This window comes from Pelmatolapia mariae, linkage group LG8, assembly GCF_036321145.2.
Source record: "Pelmatolapia mariae isolate MD_Pm_ZW linkage group LG8, Pm_UMD_F_2, whole genome shotgun sequence".
Classification (NCBI taxonomy): Eukaryota; Metazoa; Chordata; class Actinopteri; order Cichliformes; family Cichlidae; genus Pelmatolapia; species Pelmatolapia mariae.
In genome coordinates this window covers 12,775,075-12,797,320 of record NC_086234.1, presented here as the reverse complement: position 1 = coordinate 12,797,320, position 22,246 = coordinate 12,775,075, and the positions used below count along the sequence as shown (strand labels likewise).

At 40.0% G+C, this 22,246-nt stretch overlaps 1 protein-coding gene across 1 annotated transcript in view; it reads right to left on the bottom strand.

Annotated features, from left to right (window-relative positions):
* Positions 1–22,246, bottom strand: part of LOC134633825 (calcium-activated potassium channel subunit alpha-1-like) — a 100,317-nt gene that overhangs the window by 5,466 nt on the left and 72,605 nt on the right. Inside the window, 13 exon segments of the mRNA XM_065471565.1 lie at positions 1,087–1,308; positions 1,406–1,524; positions 2,916–3,110; positions 4,292–4,422; positions 5,376–5,468; positions 5,685–5,798; positions 6,731–6,923; positions 8,396–8,620; positions 8,981–9,104; positions 14,005–14,098; positions 17,357–17,389; positions 19,667–19,840; positions 22,086–22,162. Of these exon segments, the coding sequence (XP_065327637.1) occupies positions 1,087–1,308; positions 1,406–1,524; positions 2,916–3,110; positions 4,292–4,422; positions 5,376–5,468; positions 5,685–5,798; positions 6,731–6,923; positions 8,396–8,620; positions 8,981–9,104; positions 14,005–14,098; positions 17,357–17,389; positions 19,667–19,840; positions 22,086–22,162 (1,794 nt within the window).

The window sequence follows — 22,246 nt, the reverse complement described above, 5'->3', positions numbered from 1 at the left end:
TCACTGCTTCATTGAACCTTGACTTTAAGCAGTTACGGGCCCAATTTGCAGCGGTGCATAGAAATTCTGATTCAGTTTACCAGTCGAATTACTGGTAATAAAAGTGGTAATCATAATACATGAAAATGTCTCTTCACAAAGTTTAACAATTGTAGAATAAACTGAAATGTGACATTCACATTGTGCGGGTCAAACTTTATTAACAACGGTAACATTTTATGCTTGCAAATTGTCTTGACATAACTAATAGTTCACGGTGGCAAGTAACATTTAACTAAAAGTGTACCTTTCTAACGCAAATCAAAAGGCATTGAGAGGACACGATGTGCAAGAATTCATTGACATGACATGAACCTTTAAGACATGTAATTTTAAAAGTGCAGTTTAGTACAATAAGTTTTAGCTTTAATTCGAAATTAAACAAAACTTGGAATGCTACAAGTGGAAAGAGACGGTGGCCATAATCAGAGAGGTGCTGGATATTAGCAAAACAAAAAGGAAAGATGGAGGTTGTACAATGTTTGTCACTTACTACCCTGAGGGTAATTACTTTGTCATGTTCTATAATGTGTTTGCCAGTGTCACATATATAATAATATCCTTTTCTTCCACATTAGATGGAGGTTGAGATGGGTCTGTGTGTATAGGTAAGGCTTTCATAGTTAATTAAAAGTTGGTAAGTGGTTAACTGGACAGAATTAGTTGTAGAAACCCTGATCTATATTTGCACTTGACTCAAAGTGTACTAGTCAGGATGTTACTACTGTTCTTGGCTTAAAAATGCACAAGAATGTGGGAAAAAAACAGCTAATGGATGGAACGAAACTCAGAAATAAAATGCTCAGTCCAGGGGAGTTCCAGTTATTCTTTGACCTGCAATATTAGCCAATCCTGCTAAAGACGAAAACCAATCTGTACTAAAATGCTTTGTTAAACACAAAAGCGGCACATACATACACAGTCAGACGGACATACACACTTTGACACTCAGACGTGTGAAAGTCTGTCTGGACAAACAAGGCAAACACTGTCGGCAGGCACCGGTCACGGACATAGACAGTCACAGAGCTTTAGAGGGGCACATACTTTTGTTTGTCTCGCGAGTCCCTGCTTTTGGCCCGGTTGGTGCGGTTGGTGGTGGGGATAGAGTGGACGGAGGAACTCTTTTTGCTTGAAGAATGGGATGAATGGGAAGAATGGGAGAGGCTGGTTCGAGACTGGCCAGCGTTGTGGTCAAACTGCATCAGGCAGAATATCAGGTCTGAGGGCACCAGCTCAAATGCATACGGTGGATTGGTTATGACATATCTAGAGGAAAAAGGGACCAGATGTGAGGCCAGTTATAAATAAAGTAATAAATGAATCCATTATTATTTGGACTTCAGTTAAATGCAAGAACACATACCGTTTGGTACACTGGCTTTGTGTGTTTAGATGTGCGTCTCGTAGCCGGTAGATGCCAAAACACAACATGTTATACGTTTTTAGGGCTTTACAAAACAGGTCACCATAACAACCACCATCCTGTAAGACAGCAACACAAAACCGATGAGTACACAATTTGTATTTTGAAAAAACAACACTAAAAATACATATTAACATCATAGAAAAATAGAATCTGTGTTACACAATGTTGTCTGTTAAATGAAGGAAACAATTGTCTCCTGACCACACTCAAATAAAATCACCAAATAGATCTCTAGCATCAAAAGTGATAACATTAAGTCTTTATCTGATACAGCTGGATAATAAAGCAGAAAGTCATGGAAATTAAGCAGATAACTCTACAAACTTGACAAGCTACACAAGCATTCAACAACAACATTTTACAGCACACAGTTAACTCATTCCAGTTGAAGTGGAACTGCCACAATTACAGGATTCAGTCACCAGGGTAAAGCAATGATGGATTTCATGGAATATTAGAGAATATTAAGAGAGCCATAGCACAAAATAAAAGAAGCCTCCTTGGCTCATTAGCTTTGTTCTGCCATTTATAGTATTGTACAGAAGTCTTGAGCTACCCCTCCTTTGTTTATATTTAGCTTCCAAGGAGTCAGATTAAATTTTAAGTTGTCTTCAGAAATAGCTTTCCAGGGTTTCTGAAGGCTTTTAGTTTTTCTTTGGACATTGGCTGCTTTCAGTCATTTTCAGTTCAGTTCTTGTACCTGACCACTGTCAGACGATTTTTTTAAATCATATGAATCATTCAAGCATAAATAAAGGGACCTAACAGACGGGATGAGTTAGGAAAACAAAAAAAGAAGATTTTAAATTAAAATTTTAGTCACTTCATTACTAACAACCTGTCACAAAACCCATCATTTGTTCCCATGTCTTTAGTTGATTTGGGTTTATGAAAAATACCAGCAAAAATAGTATTTTTGGACCAACAACAGTAAATTCCCAAAAATATCTTAGCTTGAAACTTGGCATATCTCATGGTGTGTAGTGCATCCTTAAAAAATTTGAGGAAACTTAACAAGTAGAGGACAAAAGAAAAAGTGGTAGGCTTAAAAAGCTATCTACAGCAGATGACCAGTGTGTGAAAGCTGTGTCCTTAAGAAATAGGAAACATCCAGCAAAGACCTGAAACACGACCTGAGAAATGCATCTGGCTCTTCAGTTGATCCATCTACGTAAGTGCTAACAATCAGTCAATATGCTATTAACAATATGCTATTAAAACTAACATCTTAAATAAATGCCAAAAGACTTATTTGATGCTCATTCTATAGATAACTATAACTTTATTTTCTATTCATTATACAATTTCAGCTATGTCACAATCACTCAACACAGTTTTACATCCCCATCCCATCCCTATTACTCTGTATCCTTCAGTAACAGCAGCTCCCACAAAGCAAGCTGACAAAGATGTCCTTAGCCCCCAGGTGACAAGACCAATCACTTACCCCGAGGTCGGCAAAGGGCCCATCGTACAAGGCCAGCTGTGCCACGCGACACCTGTCCCTGTTTGCCAGGGTCTGTGGTGTGCTGTAGCCACCTCTTAATGCATTCTCCTCTGCCAGCAGCCCCTCCAGCTCCGGTGTCGCCCCGCCCGTTACCAGCGTCCGGATCAAGGTGAGGATATTATCATTGAAGTATGTCTGAAGGAATGAAGTTAGAGGGGGGTGAGTCCTTAAGCAAACACTACCAAAGTCACAACTGAACCTTCTCAGCGTGCCAGGCAGATTGAATGGTGCTATCTAACCCTGCTCTGTCGCATCACATTGGCCTGAACATGGAGTGAAAAGACAGGAGAATTCAGTTACTGCAGGTCACACCTACTTCCATCAGAGCAGCGAGTCCATGTTCACACTTGTCCAAGGATTTATTACTTAGCTTTATATAAGAAAAAAAAAGTCCGCTTTATAAACCACACACTAAACCTGAAGATATACTCCTCTCTGTAATTGTTATCTTTCTAATCCCTCCTCAGTTATTGCTTTGCTGATTTTAACAAGGGCAAATGTCTCCCCTTTTCTTTTCACTGCAGTCGCTTGTCTCCCCCTGCTTGTACAGCATGGTGACATCTCCCTTGGCTGCTGACAGCACTATTGACTCAGATGATGGATGAGGGCTGTCCATTAGGTAGCATTACCTTTGTCTACACTGGAGCACACTTGAAGGCAGCTTTGTTCTAACCTCACTCAAACTGAAAGGCAGACAAATGAAGCCATCATGCCTCGTACAAGTTCCAGTCTTGTCATTCATTCTTTTAACAGGGGACCAGAATGTGCCTACTTTATTATTTTTATTATTTTTTTAGATTTAGTTGTAAAGCTCGGCCAATATAGGATTTTTAAAACCGATATAATACTGATACCGATATTTGGCAGTAAAGAATTCAATATATTAGCGGTTATTCTTTTTCTTTTAGACACACGACACAAAAAAACATTTGTTATGTGTCGTTATTAAGGGTTATATTTTTTTATTTCATCTCATCCAAGAGGGTTCTTCAGTTCCATAACCAAAAGGTTTGAGGAGTCCCAGGTATTTAAACCCTAGTGGGAGTTTCCCCTTTGGAGATGGACACATGTGTATCATCACGAGCTTAGCCGAGCCCTATTAGGGTTTAAATACCTGGGATTCTCCACGTTTTGCTTCTTGAACTGACGTGAAACAAACAAAAGCCCAATCTTCTTCTTTTCAAGCTCTTAAGACTGCTGATACAGATTTATCAGTAAATAGCTAATATCAGTCGATACCGCGACTATTTAGTTGACCTATTTTGCAATTGACTTGTTCACAGGCAGATGTTATTACAAATTTGCTTTTGACTTACCGCACTCATTAAGGAATCCAGCACACTGACTGCGAATGCTGTCCCACAGGCAAAAGGCTGTGTGAGGTACAACTCTGTGTCTGGGTCGTCGTCATCATCTTGATCCAAGAACTGAACATTCGAGTCATTCACTATGGGGTAAACATGTTCATTTTATTAGCTATTTCAGTTCAGCTTGTTTTTTGTTGTTTTTTTTTTACTGCACACTAAGTCCAACATGGCAAATGCTTGATTCACGTGAAGAGGAGGACACAACAGTACAGCGGTTGTGCACAACAGTCAGTAGCAGCAGATATGGACTGTATTAGAAATCGGTGAATAGTTTCGCATATTCTCCTCATTTACTTAGTTCCAAATTTGGACCACATTTTAGTTTCTTTAAAAGAACTAAAATGACATATGTGTCTGGTGTTTGTATCCAGCCTTGTGGCCAACTTGCCTCTGCCACATTCCATATCCAGGCCATTCATGCACACTCATGACACCATGCATATTGTCAAAGTTCCAGGCCTTAACTTAAAGTCTTCCTGAGGTCACTATCAGTAACACCATTATGCCATTGTTTGTCTTGTAAATCCAAGACAGAACTTCCAATTACTTGTACTTGCATGTCAAGTCAAATGAAAGTATTTCATTGCCCCAGAACCTTCTTTAAAGATGTCTTTGAGCACATAAACACATGCAGTAGCTGGAAGAAAGTAATGATGTAAAATTTAGTTGGAGAACTGCTTCTTCTGTGAGGACAGAAATAAATGTCAGTCATATCGACAGGGCTGAGATGAAAGAAGGGCACGGGCCAGAGAATGTGATCCGACAGAAGATGCTATGAAAACAGCCACAAGGACTTCTGAGGGATCAAAGACCCTGTAATTCTTAGAAAAATAAAAGGGAGAAATTTTGCTTTGAGATAGGGAGCCAAAACAAGACAGGCAATTTCAACCAGAACCAAGGGTAAAATGTGCTCAAAGTGATGCCATGGGAATGGACTGAGCCTCTTGTGCAGCACGAGAAATCAAAAGAAAGCTGATATGGAGGCAGCAGCAGTTACGACACTGCAGTACAGGACAGAGGCACTTCTTCTTACCCAGCTCAGTTATCATTTGTATGCTGGTCCCACTGCTTTTATCCTGACTGAATGAAATCACAGGCAGTTTTTTGCCTGGCTTTGCTAATGGTGCTAGACAAGTGTTAAGGAAAAACAGTTACTGGTACATGTCAACAAGGGACAAAACAAAAGCATAAAAAAATTCCACTTTTAGTACAGTTAATCAAGCCATGACAGCCTCTAATTGCATAATTTGTGTTTTCGGAGATTTGTTTACAACTACTGCACTGAAAAGAAAATAAAACAGCAGAGCAAGCATATCAATCAACACGTAGCAGCAAACCATACCTAGTTCGGTTATGATGGGGATATTTGCTCCAGTGGTGACAGAGGTCTGCCTCACCAGTCCATGGACTGGACTATTCTCAGGAGATGATCTATCCATTCCTGGTGGTGTGAAGCCTTAATGGACATACATGTCACACAAAGCACATCAGTTAATACTAGGTTCAGTACTTGATTTTAGAGGTTACGATAATGCACATCAGCAGAACTAATGTGTTGGGGTTATTTCATCTATTTGCAGCCGCGAGTAAGGTGTAAAGTGCAGTGTTACCATATTCTTGACAACGACCAGTATTGATTTATATATAATAGATGTGACAAACAGCTCATTTTATTTCCCTTTGATTGTGTGTGCATGGAGACAGAAACATTTTACAAACATATGCAAAAAAAGCATGTACAATATGGAGTCATGAAATAGAAAATCAGTGACGCAAGATTGAATCCAAATTGACTTGACATTTCTTGCTTTCCTCAGACTGACAAGTAAGCACATTAAATCAGTGATGCTGTATGTATAATACATAGGGTATGTTGTGATATCCATCACTTACTGCTGACTAAGCAGCACCATGCGAGGTCATACGTGTATTAGAGGAATAATGAAATTGGTGGAGACCCTACCACCACCACACCCTCCACCCGTCGCGAGGCCAAAAGGTTTCTAAAAGGATTTCTCTCAGTGCCAAATAATGGCCCCTTACTGAAGACCATCTGAAGCTAACTGAGTGCTTCAAGTGTCATTTAGAAAGCTATAACATGCAATTTTAATACATTGCACACATTAGTTTTATGAAAGTAGTCTCAGATATTGAAAAATAACAATGTGCAAGCCAGGCAAATCTCTTGTGCCAGAGCTGTGCTTGTTGCCACCAATTAAGTTTGTGAAGAAACCAGTTGTTACAGTAACCTGAGGAATAGTCAGCTGGGTTTACTGTCAAACGCAGTGACACCAGGTCAGCCAAGCAGCACCCACTGAGGAATATTCTCTGTGCCAGGGCCCTGTCCCTTCCAGGCAGTGCAGTGAACTATGATAGGGCGCTCCTTACCTTGAGAATTAGCCTGCAAGACCCCGATGCTGTCATCAAACTGCATAGATTTGATGTTGAGTGACGCCAAGATGCATTCTTTGTCCTGCAGTGATGCATCGTCAATATTGTTCTGATTGGCTGACAGAATGACACACATGTCGCAGAGGTTGATGTTGACAGCCCTCAGATCTGCCCTACTCAACGGTGTGCCCTTTGAGAACCAGTGAAGGAGAGAATTTGTTATCTCACCTATAAGGTACAAGAAATAAATCAAAATTTTGAACAGCAGGCAAACTCGAAACTTATGTCGGCCTCGTGTGCATGCTCCAAATTATACTACGAACTGCTAGCAAGTCCTGACAAATGCTGCTACTGCTAATTATGTCTTTCACAAAGTCTTTGAATGGTGGAACAAAAAAATTGTGGATGCTCATATTAAACATGAACAAAGTTTCAAATAATGAGGTCAGTGAATGTGCAAGTAATCACTATAAGCTCGAGCTTAAGACTTTTCAGGCCAGATTTACTAAATGGGACAAAAAAAGCATGTGAGCGAAATCCTCATAGTGCTCATGGGTGTGGTTAGTTTAATGGTTGTGCCTATAAACACAAGCACCGTCGGTTCATATAAAGTGCACAGGTTAACACATGGTTTTTTCTGTGTTAAATATCAACGCAATTAGCAGTAAATAGTGTCTATTGCAAAAATTTGTAAGTTGATTTGTGCAGTTGATTTAAATATTCTCCTCCCATGTCTTGATGCATGCTCAGTCGTCCAGGTAAGTAAATCTCCAAAAGTTGATTCTGTTCATCTGATAAAAAGAATCAACTTTTGGAGATTCTCCTCCCATATTTTGTATCTTATTGAAGGAACGCTCAGAAACATACGTGCAATATGTCAATTGCAAACATCTTTAAGTTGTCACCTCTTACGCATAATCTTCTCACTGCTATCTCTTTGTAAATACTAACAATACAATACAATGTTTAATTTTTGTTTACACCTAAACCCAGTTTGTGCTGATGCAACGTGTTTATAAATCTGTCCCTTGGTGCTCAGCTTTCTGACTTTTTTTCTCCTTTTGGCACTGCATGATGTCAGAAAGAGAGAATAACCTCAATATAATCAATTCAGGTACAGAGGTTTAGCTGTGAGCCACCTGCTATCCGTCTGATTGAAATTTTTAGCCAATCAGTAGAAATCTGGCTTAAAAGGTGAAGGAACAACGCTGAAGCTTGTTTAACACAGAAGATGAACTGACAGGATGCAGCTAAGTCCAATATGAGATAAATAAGGATTCCTTATTCTGGGAGTCATGCATAGCTTCCCTAATAAAGTCCAGGCAGAAATTTGCATAATCAAATCCACATTGTTCCCCTAACCTTAGCCAAATCCTTTGCTAGCACAACCGCATAAATATTAATCATTATGTAATGTCCAGGATTTAATATTCTACCGAAAACCACAAATTGTTGATGGCTTTAAGATTTGTTAACAATGAGCATTTTGCAGGACAGCTTGCAAAATAACAATGTCCTCTTTATACTGATGAAACAGTATCACGTTTCCCACAAAATACATTTGTTAATGAGCAGTATATGCACACCACTTTAGAAAGGCAAAGGCATCACTTTGACGTGATCTAGATAAACATTTGAAATTAGTGATTTTTCTTTACTTACGGGCAGAATGGAGACTTTGGGGAAATTATGCAGAGTTTCCCATTCCCGCTTCAGATACTCAAGGGAGCCGACAAACACAATATGCTTCAGCTCATGGTAGTGAAAGTTGCTTGCTCTCAGAGGCATCACAAAGTTTCGGAGACCGATCAGTGCCGATTTCACGTCTCCAAATATGCACACGACCACATGACCGCTCAGAACAGTCATGGCTGCCTCACTCCGTGTCTGAGAGGGAAAGAAAGGGATAAGGGATCAATATGTTCCTGGCTGGAATTTGCATAAATGGGCATTTCCAACAAATGTTAGCGCTTTCTCCTTTTGCAGTGAGCCTGCCCCCCCTGTAAAATATATCATGCAGTTCTGCACTGCGATGAAAGTAATTTGAAAAATGGCATATGTATTAGTACAAGAAATGTTCTATAGTGCAGGGCTCTCTTGTAGCAAATGACATGTCAAACACCTCATTACAGAGTGTTTAAGTGCCCTGTCAACCTCTGATAGTGCTTTGTGACATGACACATCTGTCACCAGGGAGAAGAGTGTCAGGGACAAATGATGTGTACCGAGCGAAGGAGCAGGACCCACCAAGATGACCTTCTCAATGTCTTTGGACGGGCACCAGTGAAACATCCCCGTGGAGTCGTATTTCTTTACGTTCTCGTCCATGCTCTCAATCTGCTCGTTTCCCAGGATGAGGAGTGGGTCATGTCTAATCAAACAAAAAGATGGGAGGGGGAAAGTGAAATGATATCATTGATTTGAACAAAAGACACATTTCATTTTCATACATTTTATAAATTAACCATAAGAATATTTGGTAATCTGCAAATAAGTTGCTTTTACTAAAAAAAGAAAAAGAAAAAAAAAGGTTGCTTTCTTCCTAGTTTTTCCGCTTCCTCTTTTCGTTTTCCTGTCAGAGGCCATCTGCAGAAATGCCAACAAAACTGCCATGTCATCAAGCGGAGTGACATCAGCAGCGGCAGCCAGGCGGAAGAAGATGGCAGCAACACACTGCGTTGACTGGCATGAGCACGGAGATGCAATTACGCCCCCTTACTGCATACAGCTTTTGACGTAGTGCGCTGCGTGGTAAAAGCTTTAACAGACCAGACTTTAAATATTTCAGCAATTTGCCCAACCGTATTTGCTTTCCAAAGTGAAGGGTATTAATGTTTAAACAGACCATCAGAACTATATAAACTAATTTCACTGGTGAACATTAACGCTGACCACTAAAAGTTGTCTCCCAACATGAGTACCTGCATTTCTATCATGCTTGTTCTGGTCAGGGGGATATGATCTTATGAAGTCATACAGTTAATTTAAATAAAAGGTTTTGATGCATGTAATAGAATAATCAAACACATGATCTATGGTATGAAAAAAATTAACAGAAATTTGTAAGTTACCCAAATTTAACATCTCATCAAGCTGATCCCAACGAAAAGTTTTTTATCTGCGGAAGAAAACTCACATAAAGATCGTCCGAGCCAACCGATATACGTGACCAGCCACGTTAGTAGTACTGCTCAACACAAATCCCTTTGCCCTAAATCAACTTTGTCAGATTCAGATCAAAGTTAAAGATGCTATCTTTTGAAAATCCAGACAACAGTCTTCGGTCTCTGTCCAAAACCTTTTAAATTGTTCAAGTCCTCCCCTCGTAACAAGAGCGTCTCTTTAATCCATCCAAGTACCTCAAAAGAATGGGCACCTTAAGTAACATGTTAAGTATGTATGAAAGTGTCAGCTGAAACTACCATCCCTCAGGCTCCAAGAGACTGAAGCCGAAAAAAACCCGCCTTTGGGCTCATATACCCCCAGGCAAGACCTGGATGTCCTTTCAAGAATATAAGTAGCAGTAGAGGGAAATGTCTTCTCTACCTCTCTGTCAATGCGGCTTCACTCTGAAAAGTGTGTGTACGATAAAATTTCGATGTCAAAGCGTGCACATTGTTTTGGGTTTGTTAACAGAAACGTGAAATAAAAAATAATAAAATACACTCCAATATATTGAAAGTGGGGGTCCTAAAAACAATGAGACTCACTCACATTTGCGGCTTCTAGACTGTCGGTTGCATGAAATCAGACATCGCCGCTTTTCTTTTTTTGGTGTTATCAAAAGAAGCGGAGGCGGCAGCTTTGATAAACTGTAGGTTTAAAGGTTTACAGCCGGGACAATCATAAATGATCATAAATAACTGGAATTACGGTGCTTAAAATCCACGTGAGAGTGCAATTCAAATTCTAATAAGAGTGAAAGCATTTAGTTCTTTTACACCTTGGCTAAATATTCCATCAAAAGTCAAATGTTTCACCACTCACTCAGTGGAGCCGCTGTCACTTCAGTTTGTCCTTGTGAAGATGACTGGTGAGGCAGAGCTCTGCCAGGATAGCTATCGCTCACTGTCAGCCATGACGGCCTGTCACTACCCTGCGCTGCCAATTGCCTCAGCAGTTCTGTAACAGACATGACGTGTATGTCACGGCACTCCGATGTGACCAAACGCGTTATGACATCCCGCAGTTAGATGTGTCTTATGACCCATCAAGGAGCCCGTGGAAATGGTGTTAATTTCAGTGAGGTCGTCATTGCTAAGTTCCAGACAGGTCATGTTAGTTTGCTGGAACTAGAAGCGAACTGTCTCGTGGAAACGTGATCGCTTTTTTTTTTCTCTTGCGTGGTTTGTTTCGTTAAACAGCGCAGAAGTGTCCGTGAGTGTCACTTCTGTGTACTTCTAAAGATTCAAACTGATCAGCAGCATAATTCACTGCTTTATGATGACACGTTTGACAAGACTTCACACATCATTACCCCGAAACATAAGGCCAGGTGTTTTCTGGAGGAGCATAATGACAGCTGAGAGAGCCATAAAGAAGAAGGCAGACATGCACATTATGTCGATCTTCTAATTCGGCAGCACTGCACTAGTTTTCTCTAACACAAGCACTAAGAGCAGGCAAAGTCTTTGAAAACCCGGCACATCATGAAAACTGACAAAGGCCTGCTCTTCAAAACCCACAGCCAATCTGTTGATCATTACTTATTTACAAAGGCCTTGAGGCTGCGGGTCCTGTAAAAACACATTTGATATAGTATACACCCAGATGTTTTTTTCTCTGCTTGTTGCAATGAAGTATCCCTTAGGCTACCACGGCGAATCCCTCTCTAGCGTGTAGGCAGCAGACGCTGCACGAAATATCACATCCACCTGTACTGCACAGTATTAGCATGGCAAGTAGATGGATTGGTTTGGTGTGTTGATTTTTCGCTGATGGCTATAGCATTGGAAAAGCCTGGTTTTGTTACCCAAGAGCCTGGAAATCACCTGGAGCAATTCAACTTTCAAACCACTTTGAACCAAATAAAAAAAGGGCAAACGCCCACCTGGAAAAAACAGAGACCAGACATCAAAGGAAATGGTAATGTATGCATACCGACACTTTTAGTTATAATACAAAGCAATTTTTTTTTCAGAACTAGTAAATGTTGCTGATCTGTACTGTATCTGATGGTATTAAACAATACAGACATATGTGGGTTTGAATTCCAAATGTCAAGCAGATCGCAGCCATATTAGCAGTGGGAACATAAAGTCATCTGTCAGGTTTAATTAAATTTCATTTGTGCTGTTGCACTTTGTATACATCAGGCTGCAGGTCTTCCCTGTTGCCTGGCTTCCTTATAACATTGCACTTAATGACAGTGACTACTATTATTATCGTCCCTCTAATGGGTTCTTGTTGAATAACAGTGTTATCTCCAGTCAAGATCAATACGCTACGATTTAATTTCACGAGACAAGATAAAAGCAAGGTAGCATTTGAATTCGCCTTTCATTGTGATGATACATATCATCTGTGGCCTTACGTGCTGAAAAGACCTCAGAGGGATCCGACAATAGATGAATAGCCTTGGGCTATCTATCCTTTAGAGCCCCTCTGACTGCCTGGTGCTGTCATTAGTGCCAGGCCTGTTTAAGAACTGTAGTCTGTGGGTGTCACATGAAACCTTGTGGCATAGAGCTCATCTCAGAGGCTGACATATTTTCCATGAAAACAGGAGTGTAGAAAAATGTTCTTTCAGATGCTCTTTGTAATACACTGCTTAATCCAACAAGTACTGGTTTTCTTCCTAAAGCACTGGTATCTGTACTTTCTTCATCAAAGCTTTGTTAAAGCTTCATTAATGACTACATTTATGTCACCAAGAGATTAAATGGATATGTGTAATGTGAAAGAAATTATGTGATTATGCTTATAGTTATAAACCAACAAAGGATTATCACCTGACTGGAGATCCTCGCAGAGTATTTTTATACCATCCGGCAAGTTGTTTTGGTGTCATCACTCTTATGTTGAGCAGGAAGCTAGTCTGTATGTTACCCTCCCAACACTATGCAACAAATATAATATATAACAAATATCAACAAAGTTAGCAGCTAGCTGCTGAATATCTTGGAATATTTTGCTGGAAAATAGCCTTAAGATTTCTCTCGCCCAGAGACCCAAGTACAGCTAACAGGAGAGTAACTCTTTGATTCATCAAGTGAATGCAAACGGTTTCTCTGTATTTACTAGTTGTGTATACAGGCAATCATTTTCCTACTCCTTAATCATAACCAGGTCATTCTGATTCCCATTGTGTCAGAGCTGCTGGTGTCTCACAGATGCACACAACATGGCCTTTGGCATTGACGCAATGATGCAATGGATGTTCAGCGGAGAGCTCTGGCACCCATTGTTCTAGGTCTAAAACTACCTAGAACTAATCAGAAAACCATAGAACACATGAAAGAAAGGTTGAAAGAAATCTGGACAATATGTGGGAGGACCCGGGTCATAGAGAGAGGTTTGAAAGTGAGGAGCAGAGTCTTGTAATGTATTGGTAAAGAACTATGAACCACTGGAGCTGGATGAGGAGGGGTGTTATATAATTGGTGGACTTGATGCAGGTGATTGCCAAATTCCTGCCAAATTTGGTACCATTTGGAGCAGATTAAGATGTTCATTGGGGAAACCAGAGAGAACGGCATTACAGGTGACCAGGGCATAAACAAGAACTTGTGTGTTGTGTTGAAAAAGGAAAGGGCATAGGCCGTCTTGTTGTCCTAATTGTTATGTAGGCTGAATGTGAGACATTATTGATGTAAATAATAGAGTATTATCCCTAACGACATAAAGACTTTTAACACTGGGGGAGGCATGGACTGAAGAACCATCTGTAAAGGAAGCAAAAGGGTGTATTTTGGACAGTAGTTCTTTGAACCAATGACGATAACATGACTTGAATTGCTCTTTTAATTTAAGGTCATTATTTGTCATCCAGCGAGCGATAGCGTAGAGACAACGCTAAAGAACCCCTTTGGTGTCAAACGTGAAGGCATTAATTTTCAACATGTAGGGTTAATGTTGTGATAAAGCATAGTTTAAACCAAGCCTAAACCTAACCAAGTTTTTGTGTTTAAACTAAACTGAGCGGTGATTACAGTTTGTTGTGTTTTGTTGGCGTTTAACATTTGGCTATTAAAGAAGCTATCTGCATTTTTATGGTGAGGGAATTTATATGTGTAAAAACCCAAAGACAGATAGCTCCTTGTGGTACCTACCTCATAATCTTAGGTGAGGAGTTTGGAGAATTCCTCATGCCTCCATTACGCTGCTTTTTTTTGGGTGATAGTGCTGATTGTTGGTCCTCTTGAACTGCAACAAAATGCCAAGGAAACAGCATGATGGCGGGAAATGAACAGAAGTCAAACAACGATCCACACAGCAGGGACAACAAAAGAACAGCACAGCACAATTTGAGGTCAGTGAATTCAAAGAGATAATATACATACAGGGACAGAGTGGAAAGAGGTTGGGTGAACAAGATGGAGTGGGACAGGACAATTTAACCAGTGGGTAGCAGGAAACAGTCCAGTGTTTGCATAATGCAGACAGGATACATTAGCACATCATTGGCATGGTTGTGTATGGAGATGCAAACATGCAGTAGTGCCATTATCAACCATCATGCCATTTGCTGAAGTTTAATCTGGGAGGCTTTATTTACCATACGCACTAATCCATTGAACTGCTGTAATCCACCTGTCAACAGTTTTATCATTCAGATAATGTAGCACCACAAATAAGTTAAGGGCTGTTAAGAGGGCTGTGATTTCGTAATCATAGATTACTGTACTAGAGATAGACCTAGACTTGCATCACTGTTGCTCACACTAATCACTCATGTTCTCATTTAATTAAGGTAATAACCTATAAATATTAAGCATCTTAGACTACAAGCAAAGGTGCTTTGAGTCAGTATTGAATCCTGGATTTCTGGTCTTTGTTCATCTTGAGAGTGGTGCCCTTGGCTTATACAATTAGGTTGGTCCTTGTGCCAGAGTGATTTATGTACAGCTGAGATGCCCTTTGGACATTGTCTTTATCACTTCAGCAAACTGCACTGAGCTCTTCATAGGGAACGAATTATAACTTTTACCCCCGAGTAAAGTAATCAGGCAAATATTTTTACAAGCTAATATCACAGCTGCAGAAAACAACTCTACTCTGTGGCAGTCGCTGGTAAAATAAATACAAGCAGCAAGAAAAGTGTTTCACTAATAGCACTTTAACAGCCATCGTTCATTGGGAATAGCTTGTTACAGGTCATGGAAAATACACTCGGGTACCTTATAACTGATGGTTCAAGCTGTGAACTGTTTCTTTTTTTTAGTCTTTTCTGTCTTTCTTTCTTTTTTTATACAAAGAAACTGCAATTGCTTTCATTAAAATTAATAAAGTCCCAAAGATCTTGCTCCTCCGCCGACGAACACATGATTTCAAGCACCGCTAGCATGTCGAAGACTGACACCATAATGGAAAACGTTGAAGAAAGGGGGGGCTTTCCAGTCGAGAGGGATGCTCCAACACACTGGCCCTTCACATCTCGCTCAGCCTGTTCAATATTTAATGTTTCACAGCTGACAGCTGCACACACTGGGTCATTAGTAAGGAATGCTACACATGCAACCACTCCATGACTGGCAAGCACATGCTTTGGTTGTGCTGTTGTTGAGTGCAGGCCTGCCAAACACGCTGAGGGTAAGAGGGATGTGGGGGGATGTGGCCCTTACACTGCCTCTGACTGAGTGTGGCGTTACTGGAGTGACCGGGGTGGTATCTGTATTTCACCGGCAGGCTACGGGCTCGCTGGAGCCGGCTGACCTCTTCTGTCACCCCTGGCGGCCGGCCTACCTGGCCTGAGTCCTCGGAGCCCACGAAGCTCAGTCTCAGAGCGGAGGGCTCAGCGGGGGGCAGCAGGCTTCCCTTGCGGTTGTTTACCAAACGGACCGATAAAGCAGCAACTCCGCTACGGGGCCCCTTACAGACCTCACTGGCTGAGGTGTGGTTCAGTTTAGCTGACTTGTACCGATAAGGCTGGATTAAAGGACTGTTGTTTACTGCTAAATGAAGAGGAGTTAAAGTCAGCAGCTATACAATACTTGTGTTTTTTTCTCCAGGTGTTAGTTCACTCAAATCACAGAAAACACAGTTCCCCTGTTAACTCTTTGGGTATCTGTCTCTTTGGGTAGTATTTGCAGAAGGTTTGAAGAGACAGTGCAAAACTAGGGAATAAAATTTCATTTGTGATGCTAAGAAACACTGAAAAACAAACTGACAAATTATATTACCGTGGTCTGGGATAATCTTCATATCATACTGAAGAATAGAAACAGCTCGTAGTGGATGCTGTAGAAACATAGCTGGCGTTTTTCTAATCTTATTTTAATGGCGTGAGAACCACACTAGGAAAAAAAAGCTAAAGTTATCTAAATGAGAAAGCAGAATATGGCACTTTCTTTGTGATTTTAGCAAACTAATCCTTTAATTCTTGAAGCTAAACACAAGGTAGGATTTGATTTAAACCGACTTCCGTAAGACCAGCAGTGTGTATGTTAATAAAACATCTTGTGACTCTTATCATAATTAAAGGACAGTCACTGGTTTAGGGGGGTAATTCTTTCTGGCACAAGAATGCTAATGGCTGAATAATTAAAAAAAAGCTCATTTTTATTTAACACCACTTAACCACTTCCTGTAGCCACCAATGAAATGCTGGATTTGACATTTAATTTGATATTTATAATAAACATGAATTAATAAATATGCTTTCAGGTGTTTTAGCAATTGTTATGCTACCAGAACAAGGAGGTGACAGTGTGAATCAGCAGCCACTAGCTGCTACATGCAGTATATGCCTGATGAAGGAGGGAGGAATGAATTCGATATAAATTTTAATTCTAGCGATATAATAGCGGTGAGGCTGGTAAAGATAAAAAGAGACAGAAGAGCTGTGTTTTCCTTAGTTCAAAAATGTCTGGGAGCTAAAACCGGAGAAGAGAGATGATTATTTCAACAGTCAGCTGTCTAGCAGATTATCCTTCCTGCTCCAGACCTCCACTATTCATCTGCCCCACGTCAAACATGCACAGCACTTCTCCAGGACAACGCAATGTGGCAGATTTGCTGCCTATCACAGATCCTGTTAAAGTGGACTACCCACTAGTTTCACACTCCTGTAAGCGTTGGACGAGAGCTGAGAGAGTTTAAGATCGGCTTTTTGCATTTTAATATGTTTTACTCAATTATGCGAGGCTGAAATGCTTTTCTTGCATACATTTAATTTGAATGTTTTTAAGTGATTTTGTCCAGACTTGGTTTATCCACACTCATGGTGAAGATGCCATGAGTGTGCTGCTGAGCCCTAACTCATACCTAACACAAAGAATCAACTCAAAACTGTTTCCTAATGCTATGCATATGACACACAGTCATGGATGATGATGATGATAGACTGGACAGTGAAATACAGCAGGTCAGGGACAGCTCAAATATTAATAGCTGAGAATGCACAAATGGAGGGGTTAGACACAAGTGAGTCAAGAGAAAGAGAGAATGGAAATCAAAACTTACTTGATTTGATATATCCATTATAGCTATTTTTAGCTGAGAAAAATGCAGAGACGGATGAGAGGTTACAGAGAAGAACAGGTCGTAATGAGAGCAAATTATAAGTGACGACGGTGAACGAAAAGCTGAGGGATTTCTCTTGAAGGCACTTAAAAAAAATTGAGGCCGTGGAGACAACACGGACAAAGCAATGAGAAGTAAAACAGGTCAGTTAGAAATCTGATTTTCAGAGATGTGGTCAGTAATTTAAGAGTAGCTCGCTCTCTATGTTTGTAGTCATCTGCTAAAAATCTACGGTGTCACTCTAAGCAGTGATTTGGCTATTTTCAAGTCAAAAGAGGACCAGATATCTTGGCTAACTTTAAATTTAGACGAAAATTGTAGATTGGTTCCTAAAGTCCAAGTTGGTGTCTTTGAAAAGCTTCTTTACTCTCATTAAGAATTTAAGACTGAAATATTACCACGTTTGTGTGACTGATAATTATTTATTATTAGCAGTTATTTAGTATCAGTTATTATAGCTGCTCATATTTACCCTCCAGTGAAGGCTAAATGTAAGTTTAGCAGCATTAAATGAATACTCAAGTGAGAAGCAGGTTTTTATATATCATATATTTTCAACTTGACATGTTCAATCAAAAACACCTACAATAAACTCACCAGCGCACAGCGCATAAAACTTAAGAAGTGTTACTGTCTTATTTTTTCAAAAGCTGCTTTTCCTGTGCTTTCCCATGCCTGAGACAACCTGCACAGATGTGTGTAACTTTCGGTGAGTCCCACACATGCTCATTAGTAACTTATTTCAACCCCTTGCTTACATTAAAGGTCATGCATTGAGCTTAAGGCAGGACAGTGACAGCAATGTTCAAACAGGGACCGTGCTGGTCCTGGCATCTGTCGCCTGCAATCGGAGGGCGCGAGCAGAGTCACAGGACTAACAGGCTAGCATCTGTCCCACAACGAGAGAAAAGGAGAGGGGCGGGGGCACTCGGCTGCCTGGTGGTTAGGAACTGTCAGGCTGAGTTTCATGACAACCGGTAGCACTCCAAAAATGAAAATGCAAACATAATTTCCATGTCAGGCCGCATAAGGCCTCGCTCCACGCATCTCCCGCACCGTGTCGACAGCAACTCTGGAGCTCTTGCTCGAGCTTTTCTAGCCAGGCCACGCTCACAGCACACAACCCTGGGAGACACACTGAGGGGTAAAAACGCCCAGAAGTGTTCAGCTATACGAATGGTTTTTGATCAAGAGTCATTCACTAAAAATTTATGACAGTCTGCAATGTTTTCCAGCAAATTGTATCAATGCTCTGCAACCTCAGACACATTCTTCATGCCTCCTGCGACACATCAGTACGATTTAACATACCCCCCTGGCTTAAAAAGGGAAATCACACTTGAATTAGGAATTCATATGCAGTTCAATTCTGTTAAAGTCCGCTTGTTAAACTCCAATATGATCCAGCACTCTTCTACCGTCTTTTATCCCTCTTATATTCCAACTCTACTGCTTTGTGTTCTCAATTTAATCACAAATCAGCAAAAACAACCAATAACTTTGTCTGCTTTGCAGATTTTACCCCCAGTTCTTGTTCAAGCTGTTGATTATAATTTAATAAAACCCATATGTTAACCTCAATATGTACTGTAATAGTCATCATCACAATATCCCCTCAGGTGCTCTCAAGAGCATTATTTACTAAAAAAAAAAAGAAAAATTAATCGTCGGAGACGCTTACATTTACAAACACCTCAAATCCTATCCTGTTCACCCATTTCTCCAGGGTACAGTGGTGAGATATTATATGGAAGTTTTTTTTAATGTTATGTTATGTCTCCAGTGACATCATTGTAAGATTTAGACAGCCCTATCAGAATAATTATTTGGGAAAATGCACAGTAACTGTGCATTGTGAGATTTTTTGCAGGGATGCACAGCTGTACATTGTTCATGGCTTTGACTTTAACTTTTTCTAATATATTTATGAGGTCACTGGAGGGAAACAAATACTGCTGTACACAGCAAAAAGTTTGCATTAGTGACTGTCAATCTAATTTTAAACTACGTTTCAATTTGAATTCACGTTCTCTTGACAAAACACCAGCAAAACAGTAGACCAGCATGCTTCACCGCAAAACGTAGCAACAGACAGAGAAGAGCACCAAAAATCAGAAAGCTAAAACACCAAAGCAACATCTACATCCGTGACGGTGACAACACGGGTGCTTAAATTTGACAGCACACAGAAGTAAAGACACACGGTGCATGTTACAACACTGAAGAGCACATGTCATGGCGACAACTTACAGGCACGTAAAGTGGCTGAGCAATCATTAACAGAGACAGCAGAGAGTGGGATGTCCCGTTGAGGGGAGTCCATGTTACAACGCACATTAACCGGCATGCAAGTGCAGTCCCGCTCTGAGCGACCGCAATCAAAACAACATGCCAGTTTCATTTTCTTGTAGGCAGGCTTCTTGGCTACAGTCAAGGGTTCATATGAGAGGAGAGGAAGAGCAGGTTAATGTTGAGGGTCATTCTGAGGGAAGAGGGGATAGAGGAAGAACAGGGCATGGAGGACGGCTGCTGCTGGGATGTACAAGATTAACCTTTGTTGTGCCGCTTACACTAGTATTGGTATCCTGTAAACCTACACCCTTTCCCCTCACGTGAACATGACCCCGTGACCTCAAATATGGCTTCTTTAACTTTTTCAGACTTTTTGGAGACTTTTAACCAACAAAATCCTAATAATGCTAACACAGATTTAGCTTCTTTGGGCTTAGTGTCACTTTACTATGTGATGAAATGTTTTTCCATGTTCACTAATTAACTTGCTAATGAGCCAAGCATGAACATCATGGCAAATTTGGTCTTATAAAGGCCAATCTTGGCCCAAGGATAACATAAGTGGAGGTTAAAGACACATAATGCATGTTTAATTGGCATAAATAAAACATTTATATATGCACAATTTGATGATTTATAGCTAAAAAAAATTTTTGCAGACTGGATTCTTCTCTTAGAGCCACTGAGTCATATGAGATATAAGGACAATAATATTTGATTTTACAGCTCTTAAATATTTGCATTTGTTACTAATGCTTATTAAGAACAGGAGATGACAGAAATCTCCCAAACAAAAAATTAAATGTGCTGGTATTTTACAAAAACAGAGTCACTTCTAGAAAAACCTGCAAGTGCCTTCAGAAAAGACAAAAAGAAAAAAAAACAAACACTTGAAAGCGTTTATAGTGCATAAAAGCACACATAAGTTAGATGATCCATATTCCATGACAGATTTGCTATTTTTTCCTGAAATATTTCTCCTAAAAGATATGCTGGACGAAAGGTTTGCACACAACTCTGTGGATTACGTCACTTTAGTATGGATGCCAATTTTTTCCCATAATATAAAAAAAGTAGTAAGGAGTAATAAGGAAAAAGGTTTTCCAATCTTCATCCCAGTCTGTTTCTCACTGTGGTCTTTATGCAGGGGTCTTGTGTTTATTAAAGTGCAGCAGGGCCATCTGGTGGTGATGTGGTGAACTACTAACTCAAGTAGGCATGAATGCTGCAGTGTTTACATTTGAGCAAAAAAAAAAAAAAATCTACTTCTGCTCTGGAATTTTTTTGCAAAATCATTATTGTTGCTAATTTCTTTTGAAAGCTATAAAATTCTATCAAAAGAATGAACAAAAACGTGCACATGACAACAACAAGAGATCCAGGCAGCATCAACCATTGTACATGCAACATTTAGAGTACATTCAAACAGGTCACTTTAATCTGAGGAACACTAGCACGCTGTGTTTTTGAAGGGGAAACAAATCCACATTACTCACAATATATCACTATTAAGCGGATTTTTAAAGAAATTTGTGCCAAGTTCCCAAGCAGCAGGAAAAGAATACATCACATGTCAATGTTAGGTGTTAGGTGTTAGCTTTAATACTAGAGAAAAACTGGTTTATCTAAGCAGAAGAACATGTAGCACGTGATGTTTATAAGGTTTTAGAAACACGTGATCTGTCCAGGTACCTGTGGTGTTAACAGTCTCTCTGAATGCCTGTTAACATCACAAAGTTATCAACAGTGAACACAGCTACTATACAGAAAACAAACAAAATGCACATTTAGACTGAACTAAGAGGTCTACTATGTGTATTTATAAGAGCTGGGAATCACATGGAAAAGATAGCATGCTATAAACACTATGTATGAGTGTGTCTGTTAGAAGAGACGTCTATCTGAAACACTCTGAAGGAATCAGTTCATCCAAATCCACAAAAAAAAGAATACATTTTGAAGGATATCTGAAACCTCAGCATGGAAAAACCAAAACTATTTGCATGATGAGAAAGTTGGAAAGCATTGTTTCATGTAATTTGGGGGAACTGACCCTTAAATGAGAGCAGGTATTCATCTCATACAGAGATCCAAACATGTAGTTCTACATGGGGAAACTTGGGAGTGCTTCAGTTTGTTTTGGCTGCAGAAAGAAATCTGACCTTTCTTCATGCACAACTTACAAGCCTTCATTTCAAGGAATAATTAATGCAAGAAATAAGTGGTTGAGACAAATGGCTATGTATAGTAGGTCATGTAAATACGCTGTCACCCAGATACTCTAATGCTAACTCATTATATTTCAGTTTCATCTGAGCAAGAAAATGAATGGGATCAATCTAACTTAGATCTTGTGTTTGCATGCAATCACACTTACATTTCTTGCATCCACATTTCTTTATCCTTTTGGGATCAGTTATGTCATCGTGGCAGGCCTTACAATAAAACAGTGCCCTGCGGAAGAAAATCAGCATGAGTACTCAATAAATTGTTTACACATATTTTGTCTTTACTATGGCTGCACAACATCTGCAACAA